General features: G+C 49.1%; 2 protein-coding genes across 3 annotated transcripts in view; one reads left to right on the top strand and one right to left on the bottom strand.

Annotated features, from left to right (window-relative positions):
- LOC128296706 (homeobox protein cut) overlaps positions 1–10156 on the top strand; it is a 167138-nt gene extending 156982 nt beyond the window's left edge. The window contains exons 6-7 of the mRNA XM_053032176.1: positions 6346–6760; positions 6841–10156. Coding sequence (XP_052888136.1) covers positions 6346–6760; positions 6841–10057 — 3632 coding nt within the window. The 3' untranslated portion in view covers positions 10058–10156. The remainder of the gene's footprint in view (positions 1–6345; positions 6761–6840) is intronic.
- A 7455-nt stretch (positions 10157–17611) lies between these two features.
- LOC128297900 (general odorant-binding protein 56a-like) lies at positions 17612–18358 on the bottom strand. 2 transcript variants are annotated; one of them, XM_053033615.1, is made up of 3 exons: positions 18251–18358; positions 18027–18176; positions 17612–17925 (listed from the first exon to the last, which is right to left on the bottom strand). In XM_053033615.1, the coding sequence occupies exons 1-3, from the start codon at positions 18296–18298 to the stop codon at positions 17713–17715; spliced, it is 411 nt and encodes a 136-aa protein (XP_052889575.1). In that variant the 5' UTR covers positions 18299–18358; the 3' UTR covers positions 17612–17712. The 2 variants fall into 2 exon arrangements, with proteins under 2 accessions (XP_052889575.1, XP_052889576.1); XM_053033616.1 differs by having other exon boundaries at positions 18027–18173; positions 18251–18327.

Genomic DNA, 18358 nt, shown 5'->3' with positions numbered 1-18358 from the left:
GTGTGTGTATAAATCATGCTCACCCTCAAGCGAATCAAGGTGGAAGAAATAATGCCTACCATAACGGAGACATTTCACCAATGTCACCCCTCCGACAGCGTCGTGGAGGAGGGTGGTGGGTGGGCGTAAAGAGGACGCATAAATACGAAATAAATAACCTGTATCCCGCGAATATTTTACAGCCAGTGATCTCGTCGATAGGGAAGAAATAAAGAGGGACTCATCGGTGGGCTGTGTGCTGTGGGGGGGAAACCGGGGAAGGAAAGGTAATAAACAACTGACATGTAGATTAGACCGCACTCTACACCCGGCCCCCGGGTAAAGGAGATTAATAATAATATTCCTTCCCTTCGGAGTGACGGGAAGACGCCAGCGTGGAACGGAACGGCAAAAACGGTAGTAAATATCAAAGAGCCTGGAAAGGAAAGGTCCCCCTAGCGGGAGAAAGCTTGGTGGAGGATATCCGGGATTGTATTTTTTCCACCCCGTGGGCCCCGTGTGTGTGTGTGTTTGCGCGGATTCCTTTTCTTCTTTATTATTTCATTCGCGCCGGAAAGAATTGGGTTTCAATAAGGAATTTATGTGATTTCCACCCAAAATGGCATAATCGTCACCCTCGAGTGGCTCGATGACATTTGCATGCCCGCTGGAAAATCCTCTCAGCTTCAATTGACAACCCAAAACCACCCCCATCCCCCTTTCCGACACAGAATTGTCTTACCCATGCCCCTGTCGCGAGGTTTAACCATCCGGAAGCGGTGTTAATAAAAATCCATATTTATTTATGGCCCGTTTTTCGTTTCGTTTTCGTGTTTTAGTTGTGTCACTTCAACTCCAACTCCAACTTTACAAAAAAAAAAGGGACGGTTAAAACGGTTGCTTCCCATTTTTATTGCCGATGCATGTCGATGGGTTTGGTATTTCGACAAAATTGCTTCGACAAAGCCTCCTACGATGGTTTCGCCTCGCCCCGTACGCGGATCGTTAGGATGAATGTTTAATATTTCCATTAGTTTCGCTTCGAGTGCGAGTGTCGACGCCGGTGGAAAGTGTCGTAAAGTTCGCTTTATCAATACGCATAACAGGGGTTGCGGTTGTTTGCGCGCCACACTCGCCGATGGCATTGAGAACATATTTTCGCCGCCACCGAACAAAGGTACCGTGTTTGGCAATGTAGAAGCAACAAAAAAAAATGGAAAACAACCGTATCAATTCAAACTGCCACAGTGAAAAGAGACACGAAACCACGCCGCCATAATTTCGTTGCCTAAGACGCGCAGCAGCACACGAATTACGAATTCATCCAATACATTGCGCTTCCGAAAAAGTGAATTAATTAGTTCCCATTTCGGGGGGGGATGGATTCGATGAACTGACGCCTTTTTCCACACAAGCGCCTCCAAAGTTGGTCTTCTAAGGCTCCCCCCAGCCCGAAAAAAGCTTCCCAAACAAGAACAATGGTTTTGATGTAACTCGCACACGCACATGGCGTCGCTTGGCGCGCTTGGCTAACTACCCGATCAGCCGGCGCCGATGAAGAAATGATTCTTTTTCCCACCCGAAAAGTGTTTGCCACGTGCGAATTCCGGCCCCATTCCGCGGCGAGACTCTCAACAGATACTCCCGCTCGGATCGATCGGAAATTGGAGGGTGAATAAATTACGCGCCTTTTATTTTCGCGGGCGGCACCACGCAGCAAACTGATAGCAAGTTTATCCACACAAAGCAACAAAGCAAGAAAATGTCCTCCTTCCGCTCCACATTCTGCGTAGAGAACCATTCCGTTGAGATTATTTTTATTAGGCGGTATTAGTTATTCAATTATCGTAACTTGCCACCAGGAAAAATGTTTTTCCATCCTCTCCACCACCCCGTTTCCACCACGACCTTCACCCAGGGAATCCAAAAAAGGAACTTGAGTCTTTCGCTATTCGCTCTGCCATTCTTCAGCCAATGCAAATTCCGCCACATTCCAGCAGGAGCGTCAGTGTTCCCGCTTCTAATCCACCGGTTCGGGTTCGGGTACCCAGCTGTTGGGTGGTAAATTAGATGGATTATGGAGGCTTGAGTGGTCCGCGTGAGTGGCGACGATTTCCGGACAGATTTTAGATTTTAGCGAATAATTAAACCCGATGAGTGTGTCCTCCCCCCCCCCCCCCCCCCCCATCGATTACACTCCCCTTTTCCCTCTCCGAATGGGGGGAGGACATTCGACACTTTAATTGCAAGTGACACCCGCATCACACGGACCGCTGCCCGCATTCGACGGTCCGGCAAGACGGTCCAGGCATATCAGGCGCCGAATCCACCGAACACCCAACGCAAAAGGGCTTGCAACTTGGTTTGCTAAATCGGTTTTAATTATTACAAAATTTTCAAATTATTTCATCACCTCATAATTAAAATTTCAAAACCACCCCCCACCCCCCGGGCGCTGGACAGGGAGGCGCTGGAGTGTCCGTGCGCATAGCGCACACCGACGACACGGGCAAGTGATTTGAACGCAAATTTTACAGCGTCGTTCGAATTTGAATGCCGGGTGAGCCGTGTTTCGATGCAGCTGTCGGCACTGCAAGCGAACGAGGTGTGTGTGTGTGTGTGTTTGGTAATAAAAATAATTTAGTAATAATATGATACTGCCGCAATTGCACACACGGATGCGTTCGGATGCTTCTGTCGCTCGGTGTACACGCGACACCATAACCGCCATAGATTTAGATCGTTTGGAATCAGATTTACGGTGCGCACTGCTCGTGCTCGTGACCGGTTGCGGGTTGTCTTCTCTGACCCGTCATCGACACATTTTCGGGATCATTTCATGTAGGTGCCCCGTTTGCTTGCGATGTAAAACTTAATGAAGTGATAATTCCGAACGATCGGTACAGTTTGTGTAAAATGCGAAACCTTTTTGCCATCCAGGACAGAACACCACCGCTGGATACCGTTTGGAGGTCGACCATTGGAACAGGATGCGTCTCATTAAGCTTGTCTGTCTTCCTTTTTGTGCCGGCCCTCTCCGCCGTTCCATCGGGCCCACCGTCAAAGAAACAGGTGCCATTCAATTGGCTGTAATTATGTTTGCCTCACAGGAACTCACTCTAGCACTCTGGCAGCTCACTTCCTAACGATTTGTTAATGAGACGTTCACCAACAAACACGACCTGGCACTGTGCGGAAAAAGCGGGACCGCAGCAGCTTCCAGCAACATCCCAACCCAACCCGGCACGTGGCACGCTTATTAACGCAGTGCAAACACAGCGATCGAATACGATCGCCCCGGAGCGGTTGAAAAAGAAAAAAAAACACATCGTTTGAAAATTGATTGAACCTGATTTCAAAATAATTACTTCTCGCCAATGTTTCACCGGCTAGAGCTCGCCGTTCGATTGTCAATTTCAATTAGAATGTGCGCTGGCTGCGAGGGTAGGACGACGTGCCCGCCCTTAGGCAAATCAAAACAACAAAAAATATAATCAAATCTCGCTCGTCGAACTCGTCGGGGCCCTCGGGGTGAAGCGAAGAAGCGTGAGGGAATAAACAACAACAGAAAAAAGCACATGACGTGAAGTTGCGTGTGGCATCCCTAGGCGTACAGCAAAAAACAAATCGGCGCAGTCTTCAACCGCAACGCGCGTTTCGAGGCCCAGGGATAATCTAGCAATTGGAAGTTTTCCCTCTTTATGCGCTTTATTGTTCCAAGCGAACAAAAGACAACGCGATGCGGTGCATTTGCCATATTACTATCAAATAAATGTGTTTTTTTGTTGTTGTTCGATTCACAATCGCTGCGGTGATGATGTCTCAGCTCGATTATTAGTACGCGTCGCCACCCGGGGGAATACATTCGGAAGCAACAAACTCTCCTTTCAGCAATGAACGGGAAGGATCTTTGCACCAAACCCGAAACCCCAGCATTTACCCAGTGCAATCGGTTTTTGGCCGTGGGTTTTTTGTTTCCATCTGCCCTCGACAGCGGCTGAAAGGAGACTTCATAATCAATCAAAAAAATTACACCAGCACCGCGGGGCAAACAGTTTTTCCGCAAAATCGAAGGGTTCCAATGAGAGGCAGAATCGCACCAACATTAAGAGACTTATTTTTGCATTTTACTTCCACAAACACTGGATTCCTTTCCCCCATTGCATCGAATGGCAGAAGAACAGCGAAGAGACAGACTTTTCGCTATAATTACTCCACCGAGCGCTCCACCATCGCTGAACAACTGAACGACTCATCGGAAACGACTCCTGCTGAATGGCATCTTCCGGAACCCGGGTCCGGGTGGAAAGATTGCCCACGCAATACCCATATCCTCCTGCGTCTTCCTGCGACGGAAACTCACCAACATCATCCCTCCCGCTCCCGGGGAGAGGGACTTCATCAATATGGGGCCCGAAGTTGGAAGCATGGCCGCCTTTGTGATTTTCGTTGCCGAGCTGCTGCTTCCGTTTAATGACAGAGAGACCGATGCTGCCAATCCGCAGCATTGGGATTTGCGTGCCGTTGGCCAATTACGTGCGCGCCGGGCCGATCCCGTCGGCGTCGGTCGTCTCGCCTCGCGTGCGCTAATGACTAATTTGATGGGTACCGCCGGGGCTTCTGCCCCTAGACGGTGGCTTGAAGGTTGATTGATTCTTCGAATGGAAGCATCTCCAAGCCGGTGGCAAATATCGTTGTCACTTCGCGGAATCGAGTTTTGATTCGTACGGGCGCGTGATCAAGGACACATAGCAGCAGCAGCTATGTATCATCGCACCGGATCGTTAAGATGTTGCCGAACCCTTCGACCAGGGGTTTATTTTTTTCTTTTTTGCCACGCAAAATGACATCGCCCCGTGGTCGTCTCAGCACCAGTCTCTGCAGAAGAATCGACTTTTTACGAGACATGTGATTTATAGGTATTCGCTTTTATGATCCCCATCTCGTGGGGTCTCTTGTTTTTTTTTTTCGTTTGTTCTTCGTTTGTTGCGTTTGCCTTCTCTGGGACTGGGGCCAATGTCGACGAAAATAAACTCCACGCCAATGACACCCCATTGACCCCCGGCGTACCCACCCTTCCCACACACACACACACACAGAGAGGACAACAACACTGTCTACAAAGCTGTCAAATAAAGTGAGGTTAGAAGAATTACAACCCCACCGTTTAAGTACAGCCCCGGGCACACTTACTTACGTGCGCCCATAATCGAGCAGTGATTCGAGCAGTTTCGAACCGCACAAAATGGCCGCTGCTCAACCCCAAAAAAAAACCACCACAAACGATCGGTGAAAATCGATCAAAGTCAGCTGTGGAGCTCTGGATCGCCATAAAGTCATGGCAGTGTGTCCAGGCCCCTGTTGCAATTGCAAACGAAGAAAAGGATGCAGGGTTATGGTCGCGATTAAAAATACCAATTAGTTCCGCACGTTTTCTGCGCTCGCTTTCGGAACCGAACGCATCGCTTACAAAGCCGAGGGGGGAACGCTTACTCGCTTACTTTGTTTTTGGTTTTGCTTTGCTTAATCGCTTCTTACCGTCGCCGTCATAATCGCGCGTCTCATCTTCCAGCGCGCGGAGTTCCACATAACGATGATGGCGAGGGCTTCAAAGGCAGATATAAAAACGCAAATCAAAAGAAGCAAAACGGCGAGCAACGGAACAAGAGACGACGCGCAGGGGAAAAGATATGCATGGAGACGTTTGATATAAATTTTATAAAAGCTGAACGAATAAATATAGATTGGGACTGGAGATAGAGCCAGGGCTGATGCACCGCCCGCCCGCCGGAGGGACAGGCGCACTGGGCTTCGACGATGGCTGGCGATACCCGAAAGGAAGGGATGCCCTTCATCGTTTTGCTCCATTCCCACTACGCCATTGGACGATTGGGGGATATTCCGACCGTTCCGTTGCATATGTGCCGTGCCTTTTGCAAGTATCCTTTTCTCGCTCGCCGCCCGTTTTTTTTTTTCGTCTTCGTCGCAGCGTCTCTTTGATTCTGACCCGATGACGACGTTACGCTTGTGATGATGATGATGATGATACTTCACGTTCGCATAAAATGTACATTTTGAAGAGCAATATTTTTTACCCATTTCTTTCGATGGTCCCGATTGACCTCGAGCAATGGGGATGTGGCAAGTAAAAGATATGTTCCTTTGGCGAGGTAACGCCCATCTTTAGCCGTGTTCAGCAGTTAAAAAACTTCTCTCTGGCGTTGGGTTTTCTGTCGTCTACCATTTTGCTTTCCTTCAGGTTCACTCGGGAGTAGCGAGTTGTGTTAGCGGTTCTGCATCGCCGCAGCCACGCCACGGGGTGGCCCAATGTCGCTGGTTTATATGACAGATGTGTACTAATTGCAGGTGCAGAACCCGGAATGCCATCCTACGGACGACCGGACGGGGATCTCAGCGATGACCGCATGCAGCAAATCCTCTCCGAAGCCTCCATGATGAAGCGCGGCGAACAGCCAACGCCGCAGCAGCAAGCGCACCATCAGCAGCAAATGCGCGAGCAGATGCAGCTGCAGCAACATCAGCTACAGCAGCTACATCTCAGCGGGCTCGATGACTCCACGCAGCACAGTGACAACGACTCCAAATCTCCGCACAACCGTGACGTGCACTCACCCTTCTCCAAAGACTATCTCAGCGGGCGGCTGGGAAGCTCGGGGCGACCCAAAAAGTACGACAACGACGACATCTCGCAGGACAAGATCGCAAAGATCTACCAGGAAGAGTTCTCCAAGCTGATGCGCAGTCCGCGAGAGTTCCCCAAGTAAGTATGCCGCGTCGACGAAGCAACTCAATCAGAGTTGAATTCTAGTAGAATTGCGCTTCTAACGCTTCTCGCATTAGTCTTCTATTTCCACACTTCCTCAGCGGCGGTATGCCACCGATGGATCGCGTGCAGGACGACAATCTCCGGATGGCGTTCGAGGCCTACCATCGCGAGCTGGCCAAACTGCAGCAGAACGCATCTGCTGCCCTTCCGGGTATGCCCAACATTTCCAACCTCCCCAACTTCTTGGCACTCCAGCACCAGCAGCAGCAGCAACAGCAGCAGCAACCGTCGCAACCTTCCACGCCGTCAGGGCAGCCGTCGACTCCATCGCAACCATCGCAGCACACGGCGACCGGACTGAACGGTGGATCCGCCCAGGATCTTTCCCTGCCAAAGGATAAGCAATCGTCCGCCTCGAAGCTCAACGGTACGATATCCGATGCCGAGTCCGATGCCGACATGAGCCAGAAAGAGCTGGACGAAAGCATGAAGCACAGCGCCTTCAGTCTGGTGAAACCAAAGCCTTCGGAACCGTCGGGCATGTGTACGCCGACGACGACCGCGTCCTCGGCGGCCCCGAGCCCCATCGGTAACAGCATCCTGCCCCCGACAATCACGCCCACGGACGATTTCTCCGTGGCGGCCAGCCCGCTGCAGCGCATGGCGTCGATCACCAACTCGCTCATCACGCAGCCGCCCGTCACGCCGCACCACACGACCCAGCAGCGCCCGCTCAAAGCCATCCTGCCACCGATCACGCAGCAGCAGTTCGACCTGTACAACAACCTCAACACGGAGGACATTGTGCGGCGCGTCAAGGAATCGCTCTCGCAATACTCCATCAGCCAACGGCTGTTTGGCGAGTCCGTGCTGGGGCTCTCGCAGGGTTCGGTCAGTGATCTGCTGGCCCGGCCGAAACCCTGGCACATGCTCACCCAGAAAGGCCGCGAACCCTTCATCCGCATGAAGATGTTCCTGGAGGACGAGAACGCGGTGCACAAGCTGGTGGCCAGCCAGTACAAGATCGCACCGGAGAAGCTGATGCGCACCGGCAACTACAGCGGCACGCCTCAGCTGCCCGGGCTCCACATGCAGAAGCAGATGCCGCCGACCATGCCGAAGATGTTGAGCGACTCGATCAGCAAGCTGCAGCAGGATCAGCAGAAAACGTTACTCCAGCTGCAGATTTCCCAAATGCAGCAGCAGCTGCCCACGGCTCAGGCGGCCCAGGCCGCTGCCCAGCATCAGCATCAGTTGGCCGCGGCGGCAGCGGCGGCTGCGGCCGCCGCCCATCACGCGGCCCAGGTGCAGGAAGTCCAGCGTCACTCGGCGGCCCAGCAACCACTCTCCTCACAGCCATCGCCGCTCGGTGCCATGGGCTCGGTGAACTCCTCCTCGCAGCAACGGCCTCAGCAACCTTCCCCGCAGACGATGCTGCTGACGCCGCCGGGAATTCCGCCCCAGCACGCCATCTCGCTGCAGGGTCACGCGGGCGCGCAGGAGAAGAAGTCCTCCATCATGATGCCGATCCACTCGCCCGTTCCGCAAGGTCCGCCCGGTTCCGGGGGGCAGCACGCGTCCCAGCCGGGGGCGCCCAACGCCATGCGCGGATCCCTCCACCAGCACATCTCGCCGACGGTGTACGAAATGGCCGCGCTCACGCAGGACCTCGATACGCAGGTGATCACGACGAAGATCAAGGAGGCGCTGCTGGCGAACAACATCGGCCAGAAGATCTTCGGCGAGGCGGTGCTGGGACTGTCGCAGGGTTCCGTCTCGGAGCTGCTGTCCAAACCGAAGCCCTGGCACATGCTGAGCATCAAGGGCCGCGAACCGTTCATCCGCATGCAGCTGTGGCTGAGCGACGCCAACAATGTCGAGCGGCTGCAGGTGCTGAAGAACGAGCGGCGCGAGGCCAGCAAGCGGCGCCGATCGACGGGCCCCGGCGGGCAGGACAACAGCAGCGACACCTCGAGCAACGACACGTCCGAGTTCTACCACTCCAACTCGCCCGGTCCCGGTTCGGTGGGGTCGGCCACGGCACCGCCGAACAAGAAGCAGCGCGTGCTGTTCTCCGAGGAGCAGAAGGAAGCGCTCCGGCTCGCCTTCGCCCTCGATCCGTACCCGAACGTGCAGACAATCGAATTCCTGGCCAGTGAGCTCGGGCTGTCGACGCGCACCATCACCAACTGGTTCCACAACCATCGCATGCGGCTGAAGCAACAGGTCCCGCACGGTCAACCCGCCGAACCGATTCCGTCGCGCGAAAACCAATCCGGCGCCCCGTTCGATCCGGTGCAGTTCCGCGTGCTGCTCAACCAGCGGCTGATGGAGATCCAGAAGGAGCGGTTAGGGCTGAGCGGTATGCCACTGCCCTACCCGCCCTACTTCGCGGCCACCGCGCCGGCCACCAGCCTGGCCGCGCTGATCGGGCGCGGGTTCATGCCGGGAAGCGAGGCGGATCTGGCGGCCCTCAACAAGAGCATCAGCGAGCAGATGAGCGGGCTCGACCTGTCCATGCCTTCCACGTTGAAGCGCGAAGGTGACGACGACTATGAGGACGATGCCGAAAACGAGGAGGAAACCACCTGTGGCCACATGAGCGATTCGGAATCGCTGGACGGAAGTAGCAAACGGGGTGGCGATGATGACGACCTCAAGACATCCCTTTCGCTCGCCAGCCTGCAGGCCATGTCGCGGATAAGCCGCCGCAAGCCGGCCGCCCCGCAGTGGGTCAACCCGGACTGGCAGGATCCGGACAAGAAGACGGCATCCGCGGCCACGGCCCTCTCCAACATTCCCTCCGCCAAGAAGGATGCGGCCGCGGACGCCATCATCAACGGTGTGTGTGTTTTGCAGCCGCCCGATGGCGTGCCGTCGGTGCAGCAACGTTTCGCCGCGGCCATGGCAGCGGCGGCGGCGGCTGCCGTTGCGGCGGCCACCGGTGCCGGAGCGACCGTGCCTTCCCAAACCCCGGACGACCCGTCGAGCGAGGCGGAGAACGATGACGACGATGCGAAGTCGTCGCACTCGAAACACTCCTCCTACGGTTCGGAGGGTAAGCTAGACGAGGACCGTCCAAGGACGGCCCACGACGAATCGGAATCGGACGCACCGTCGGATGCGTTGCGGCCGGTGGACGGGCCGGCGCTGTCGAGTTCGGCACCGGACAGCGCGGCACAGGACAGCAACGGTAACCGATCGGGCACCGCCAGTCCCGCGTCCGCCTCGGTGACGGTCAAGAAGGAGATCCTCGAGGATAACAACGGTGATCGGTGGGACGCGTACTAGGAGGTCGGTTCTAAACCGGCCAAAGCCGTGCTCCAACAAAAAACACACACACACACCTGGGTGACCGGTGAATCCAGTATCAGTGCAATCAAAACAAAAACACACAAAAAACGCACAAAAAACGCACAACCAAAATGGACGTTGGACAAACGAAAAGTGTCGTGTGGAGATGATGCCACGGTGCAGCAGCAAACAAAACACACACACATAGAGAAAGAGAAAGTACGCGCGCGGTAGCTGTGTATGTGATTGTTCTAAACCCTATTCTTACCTTTACGTTCTATGTTTTACGCGTGGATTTTGTTGCTTCAGTCAAACAAACAGAAACCGATCGACAAGCGTGATACACGATCGCATATCCGCGTTCTACTGCTCTTGTACATAACTTGTTTTTTTTTTTTCAAAAACTCCCTTTGTTTCACTCGTTTCCTTTCCCCCTTCCCCCCACTATGGCTATGTAGCCCTTATCACTAACTCGTAAGAAGACTGTTAAAAAGTGAAGTTTTAAAAACAAATTCGATAACCAAGAGGTTCAATGCATTATAGCACAAATCGGCGGGGGGCTAACAAAGTAGGCATGCAAAACAAAATGGCCGGCAAACACAAGCATGTGCCCGATTAGGCGATTAAGGTTCATTATTTAAACAGCGAACGGTTGTACAACAAACAAAAAAAACCCGTTCACGGAATAGCAGGAAGACAAAGAAACGGAACCCTTCGCCTTGGTGTGAGGGAAACCCGGCAAGGATCGGTTAACTCGGTTAGGTTTTGTTTTAAACGTATCGTACTGTTTTCTTTTCGCTTACGGTTATTATTTTTTTAATTTTAACATACATAGTTTAGCGAAGTTTAGTGGACGCAGGTAGGGCAGGTTTCTGTTAAGGAGTTCCGGCTTCCGGGTGGGACCGGGAACAAAACAACACGCTCACACACACACAACCGAACGAACCGGCGTGGCGTTCGTGTTCGAATTGCATTTATATGTTTTATCAAATCTTGTAGATAAATGGGAAGCGGCCGTAGTGGAATGTCGTAATAAACGTACTTAGAGAAAATTTAACGCAACACACCTGCAAACAAAAAAGGACACATTCGAACCCCCGGAAAAAACAAAAATGCAGACACACGCTGCAACAGAAGACAGAATGATCGAAATCAAAACGAGGGAAGGACGCCCGCAATTTGCACATAAATCAAGAATCAATCAAAAATGTATCCCACACCCTATCGCGGGGCGCAGGGAGGAGAAGAACGCTGAGAAGAAAAAGCGCTAATTTTAAAAAACGAAATTACTTCATACTTCCGCCATCGTTCGGGTTTTGTACGATATTAATCATAAACCGAGTGGAGTTTTTTTTTTTAGCTAAACAAAGCAACGCTAATTCACCACAAAAAAACCACAAGCACACACACACACATTATACACGGACTTGTACACATTACAAAACCGAAAAGAAAGGCCAAATATATTGTTAAAGTCTAAGTAATTGCTAGCGTTACACAATTAGTACAGGCCACCTGGGTAGTGGACACTGCGCGATCTGGGGTGGGAAGACGACTCCGCTTTAAAGGGGCGCTCGGGAGCAGCGTCTTCGCGCGATCATGCCCCGATCGATTAGAATGTTTGTTTTTTTTAATGCTAAAACCCTTCTCGTCCTGATGCGGTTCAAAAGGGTTGTTTGTCTGTCTAATTTTTTTTTAGCATCGATGAAGCGATCTCAAATTTCATACCAAATATATTTAACAGTAAAGCAAACAAACAAGCAAACACTTCTAGCAAAAAAAAAAGGCACAGGCTAGGGGTTGCAAAAAAAAACAATACAAAACAATCGAAACAAAAGCGGGGCGCGACAACATGTTAGCGAACGTTGGCTAGAGCGTGTCGTGAAGCTACTTTTATCTTCCCTTTATTTTACAAATTATTTCCTCAGAAGGTCGATTACAATACCGATACTTTGAGGCTGTACATTGTCCTGTACATAGTACGATCGTTACGCGACAGATCATCACCGCATCCTGTCCCGTTGCTTCCATTCCATCACTGTATGAATATTCCTTCCCTCTCATCCTTCGTCCATTCTTCATCGACCCCGTTCACACCCCCTGTACGTAAGAAAATGATAAGAAAAAAAATGATGAGTAGCGATATCCCCACAGCGCCAACAGCAGCAAAGAAACGCATATCCCGAATTTAGCGAAAGCAACACGAACCGACCAACAAATATACGTCGATCCGTCGTTTGCGCATTTAATTGGGTAGCCTTACCCTCTCACACAGAAAACATGCACACATTTTAACACGCCAGACGAAACAAAATGGGACAAAAGTGGAAGGTAATAGGTAAACTCAGAAGATCACTCAGATTTGTATATTTCAACGACCGTACGTAACCCTACGTAAGTCCCCGGATGAAACCCCGGAACAATGGAGAGCAACTCCCTGGAGGAACTGATTTTAGTTTTTACTTTTACTATATTATATCCCCCAAAAGAAAACGAAGAAAAAAAAACACACAAACCTTCGATGGCGATACATTGTTAAACCGAGTTGGGTTGGGCGGAATAGTTGTCCTTGCTTGCTCTTACTTAAACGACTCCGGGAAGGGGATTTCGATGTTTGGAAACAAACTGTTTAACAAATTGTTTCGAAAAACAATCATCCCCTTCCCCTCGCAAGAGCAAGCGAGCATGCGAAGGAAGTAAGAATAGCTAGCAAAAGGTTTAACTTTTTTTAAAAAATACATAAGTAAATCGAAACAAATTTAAAGTAAAATACAAGTAATGGGAAAATTAAAATACAAACAAAACAAAACAAAACAAACTGAGCGCTAGAGTCGAAACAGAATGAATTAAGAATACGTAAATGCGAGTTTGAGATTTGAAGACGTAAAGAGAAGCACACATTATGAGCGAATACATATGTCAAACTCAAAGAAGCAAACAGCAAAAACAATAATTTTATGCAAATAGAGCAATGCAAGCGTTTTTCTTTTCAAAAGGCAGACCCCGGTGTAACACTCGAGCGGGATGTCGAGACGTTTGAACAGAAAAAGAAACCACAAACACACACACACACACCCACAAACACACGCAAAGCCGTGTGTAAGTATGTAAAGTAGGCAAACAAGCACATTTTGTTAACTTATTGTCCGTAGTTCTTCTATTGATTAGTTCTTAGGGCAGACGGAGAGACACCATTTGCAAACAAAACAAAAAACCCCCCCTTCCAATGTCAACCTGCCGACCCTGTTCGAGATGGGCCACGGTGTGGGTTGTTGTTTTCGTTTTAATTGAGCATTGAGGTTTTGTTTCCTTTTTGGGAGGTTAAATTTTGTTGGATGCGGTTTGTTTTCTTTTATTAAACGATTTAAAACAACAACAGAACAATGGTCGTGTACATATAGGATCGATGGAGCTATGGTTTGATTTTCAAATCGGGAAATAGTTCATTTCTCTACAGGAGTTGGAAAATGGTTTTATTTCACTAAATTAACAGGATCAAGTAGGCAGGAAATGCAACAAAAAACAAAACACCCGAATCCGTGCAGATCACAGTAATCGTTGCAGTAATTACAACTTGCCCAAGGTGTGTAGTCAAGGGGTTGACGGCAGACGGAAAATTAATTAATAATCTAATGATAAGAGCGCGGGGTGGGCGTAAGTAAGTAACTTATCGAGATTTAATCGGCTTGTGGAGACATAACACAATGAACAATGAAAAACCAAACCACTGATAAGAATGCAAACACTTTTCGTTTCGTAATTCAATCAAGTCGGTTTAGTGGCTGTTCAACTTTCAACAGTTAGTTGAGGAACGATTCCACAGGCAAAATCACACGTACACACACATACACCGACACGCACACAGATGCACAGACAACTCAAGCAACACACGAAAACAAACGAATACAATAAACAAATGTCTAGCAAGGGGTAATAGGAAGGCAAACAAGGTAAATGCGAATTGTACATACTTATTATCATATCATTATATTATATTGTATTGATTAATATTATTACAAAACTTGCAAAAAAGGAAAACAGAAATCAAGTAATGGTAATACATTATTGCATCGAGCGTAAAAAAGGAAGAAAACGGTAGACAAAAGAGACAAAAGAGGCCGAAAAAAAAACATACAAGTACACGCAAAACAAACAAACACACAAAGTAAAAGGAGGAGAAAATCCGCAACACACAAGTGTAACGAAAACAGCAAAAAGAAAAAAACAAAACAACAGGCCGACGTACAGCAGTAATGGAAGTATAAATTATATTGTCTTCTTTATGAATTTCTATACAATAAAATGAAAATAAAATATTATCTGTAATGAATAATATAAAACAAAACATAATGCATTTGTAGTTATTTCCTTCCTGGCAAACTCTTCGGTTGAGTTGCAAAGAAGTATCCGAATTTTAATAATTGAGAAACATATTTACTATCAATAGTTAAAAGAACTGTTATAGAATAAATGGAACTGCGGAAACTAGCCAGGAAGCATGGAGTGCACGTGTGCAAAGGGCCCGCTTTCCACGAAAACGCATTCGAAGTGGCGCCCTCTGCTGCGAAAACATGGAACTGTTTTTGGATGGAGCGCCATCTATATGTGGGTAACGATACCAACGTCATATTGAGCACTAGTTTTCATTTTCTGATGTACGCGGCGCTAACGTCGAAGATTCGATATTTTAAAAATATTTTAAATCGCTCGTTTTGGGAAAAATTGAGGCACGATTTCAGGGCATCCAACGGTTTTCAAGGGTTCAGGCAACACAAAGGAATTTCACATTCTACCCTCAGTATACATTTTCAATTAATGAAATATAAATTTAGATGTCTTGGAACACTTGCATGAAGACAGTTCTGTACAGAATTTTCATTCAATAGAAATTGATCATAAGTTGGGAGTTTTATGTATATTTATAATTAAATATTAACAACGAATATGTATTTCTAGTTAATAAGACCAGTTTAACATGCTGATGTTTATGATATAGGAAATAGAAACTTGCTAGTTTGCCACCAAATGCTACTTCAACGAGAGACTCCCCGGTCGAAGTAGTTCTAGCACAATTCGTTTTTTTCTATCTTCCCTTTCCCTACCCACACGTGGACAGATTTTCCCTCCTCATTGTGGGCGGTGCAAAGCAAAAGCAACAGCGATCGATTCACAGCTGTACGCCTTGCGACCATTATCAACCTACTCGCGCGCGGTACCTTTCGAGTGGTTTTGTTCGCCTGATAAGCGATAGATCTGTGGGGGATGGATTTTTTAACTCTTTACCCCTTTTGTGGGTGGTCACACCACGCAATCCATCCTTCGGAGAGTGTAATTTCGCTTTTCCATCCCACAATTGGCCACTTCCATTGTGAGGGGAAAAGAGCAGCAGGACATAAAAAATAATGCTGCTGATGCTTTCCCGGATTTTTTGGAAGAGAAAAAAAACACCCCGATGTTTCTTATTCTTTGGACGAAATTTTGTACGAAAGTCTATAAATGCAGGGAAGAGAAGCAAACAACTGGAACGACCTTCCCGCTTCTTCCAAATTACCTCACCAAAAAAAGGGTTGCTGCTTTCATCCCACATTGCAACCGCGCGCATAAGAAACTCTATGAACATTTTACCACAAAAAAAGAAGATTGAATTAAGAAGGGTTGTCGGTCAGCTTGTGATAAGGGAAAAGAAAAAAATAAAACAAAAAAAAACCCCTGGCAACAATCACCATCGCGGAACTACCTCCACCGTCGGGTGCGTTTTATGAGCTTCTGTGAAGTTGGTAGCTTCGAAAATGGACAACGGACAGCAGTTTGCGTCCACGAAAGGAAACGAAACACGCTGCACAGGATCGAGCTGATGAAAGGGCGCCCGGACGACAAACCGGGAGTGGGGGAGTTTCTCCTTCCGAAAGGTGGCGGTGAAACAAACCACCCCAAATGAATGCATTTGCCGCAAGTACTTTTGCTAGGAGAAATCGGCTTCAAACTGAGCTCTCCCACTTTAAAACGCGCGCAGAAACTACCAAACTAGCAGCAGCTGACGGAGGTTTCAGGATTTACTTGTTTCACCCCATTGTAAAGTAGGAGAATGTATGCGAAGGCAAAAAAAACCACCCGAGGTTTCCCTTCCCGGCAGTGATGCAACTAAATAAAATCAATTTTATTTTTAAGCAATCTCGAATCGAACATTAAATTACTTTTAACATATTTGCTTTTATGGGTAGCAAACAATACGTAACTTAATTTAGTAAAACAATCAACTTTAAACCAAACACCCGTCGTCCGAGACCCGTTTGGCAAACATCCAACTTCCCCACAACGAAAAGGCAAAAAGCGCCACCTCTTAACAGCAACCAAAGCAAAAAAAAAACACAAACAACGCTCTAAATAAAGTCACTTGAACTCTTGCACATGCTCCACAGTGCAAAGCAGGAAAAGCAACCTTTGCAATGCAACTGATGCCAACCGGCAATTCACCGTGCAAAAATAAAACAAACCGATGTTCTCTTTCTCTCTCCCTCTCTCTCTCGTATGCACACACACACACGTTTTTATCTAGCAAAATGGCACATTCATCCCCAACTGGTTGGCGCTCTCTACTGGCCAGATTCTCCTCACCGGCTAGAAAACTATCCCCTCCTTTCGTTCGCCACCCATTCATCCCCCCCCGTCAATCTTCGACGCGTCGTCGTAGCTTGCTGCACGAGTTTTCCCAGCTACTAGATCGATTTTTCCACACCAACACAACGGGGTAGAAAATGCGCTCGGCTACAACCGTTGCGCTGGCTAGCGCTGGTGAGATAAACTTTCCGCCAGCACTAAGGGTGGAATGGAGTGCGGTAAAGCTTTGCGCCAACATGACGACGTCGTCTAGCCTGTGCGGAATAGTTTCATAGATAAAAATTCGTACCAGGAACACATGCACTTCAGCAGGCCTCGGTCTGACAGCGGTGCCAACCGGTACACCGACTTTCCCACCCCGGTAAACTACCCTCAGCCTTCCGCTCGCCACCGCACAGTGTTTACCCTCGTCCACCCCTCCCATGGCTAGCGAGAGAGAGCTTAATCCCCACCAGCGTGTGGAGGGCCCGTACTATTGAAGCGCTTGCATCGGTGCATCGCCGATGCAACTCGTACGCTGCCAGCCACGGACGACTAGTTGGCCTTGGATTGGAGCAAAACGAGCAAAGCGTGCAGTGCGCGCGATGGGGAAGCGGTTTGTTCCGCACTTACATCCATTGTGATTGCCGAGTACGGTTCGCGTACCAACACAGGCGTCAACATGAAAACGACCTGTGGCACACTACCTTCAAGCCGGGTGTGCGTAATGGAAGTTTTGCTTCATTCCCTTACGAAAACAAATTGCTGGCTGAGAAATTGTTCGCGGATCTTCTCAACGAAAGTTCCTTCCATATGTGCCCCATGTGTGCGCCATTGCGCAACGGAGAAACTTTCACTTTCTTACAGCTCATGCGAAATACGGCTTGAGAACACAACCCTTCAACCCCCTCCAAAAAGAAAAACACGCAACTACCGAAACAGGTTTATTTTTGTGTGGTACAAAACGAAACAAAAAACCACAAACAATTTGTTTATTTTGTTTTTTTTGGTCGCAAGGGCCGGTCGCAAAATTGGGACACGGGGTTTTCGCTTTCTTAAAACAATTTTGCCTTCTTGCCGAGGTAGCAATCGTACACGGCGTACGCCGTATCGCATGGGTTCGTCCGACGCAGATCGCACTGCTTCACGTAATCCTTCGCCTTGTCCGCGTCCATCAGCTTGGTGAGAAACACCTCCAGCTTGTCCTTCAGCACGACACCGTTCTCATCCATCAGGCGTAGCTTTTGGAAGAAACATTGCACGAAACACTGCAAAAGCGAGCAAATCGAAGAAGGGGGGTTGTTTATTTGACGAAAGGGGTGAAGGGGGGATGCTAATGTGTGAACGATCGGTGCACGATCGGTGTCACCTTCGTTGGTTGGTCCGGATCTTTGATGGTTTCGCCCGCGGACAGCTTCTTTGCCGATGACTCCGTAATGCCGCTCGATTCGATGCAGTGCAGCTTGTAGCCCTTCACTTCCGGCAGGTCGGACAGTTCCTGCTGGCCCACTGTGAGCTGCTGATAGAAAGAAAGACGCACCAATCAATCAATCAATCCATTCGTATCGCCGCCTCTTCCTTGACCAACTTTACCCCAGCGAAGGTCAGGATGGCAAACGTGATTAACACTCTCGCTGCCATATTTGTGCACGGTCTGTTTGTGGTGTGGCGAACCGATAGGACCGAGATTTAAACAACAAC

This window comes from Anopheles moucheti, chromosome 2, assembly GCF_943734755.1.
Source record: "Anopheles moucheti chromosome 2, idAnoMoucSN_F20_07, whole genome shotgun sequence".
Lineage (NCBI taxonomy): Eukaryota > Metazoa > Arthropoda > Insecta > Diptera > Culicidae > Anopheles > Anopheles moucheti.
This window is presented reverse-complemented; position numbering and strand designations above follow the sequence as displayed.

Bases quoted from the DNA above. Each gene is read 5' to 3' on its own strand.
- LOC128297900 (XM_053033615.1), bottom strand. From the start codon at position 18,298: ATGGCAGCGAGAGTGTTAATCACGTTTGCCATCCTGACCTTCGCTGGG. The intron at 18,177-18,250 runs GTAAAGTTGGTC...TCTTTCTATCAG, and splicing joins CCATCCTGACCTTCGCTGGG to CAGCTCACAGTGGGCCAGCA. The intron at 17,926-18,026 runs GTGACACCGATC...TCGCTTTTGCAG, and splicing joins ATCCGGACCAACCAACGAAG to TGTTTCGTGCAATGTTTCTT.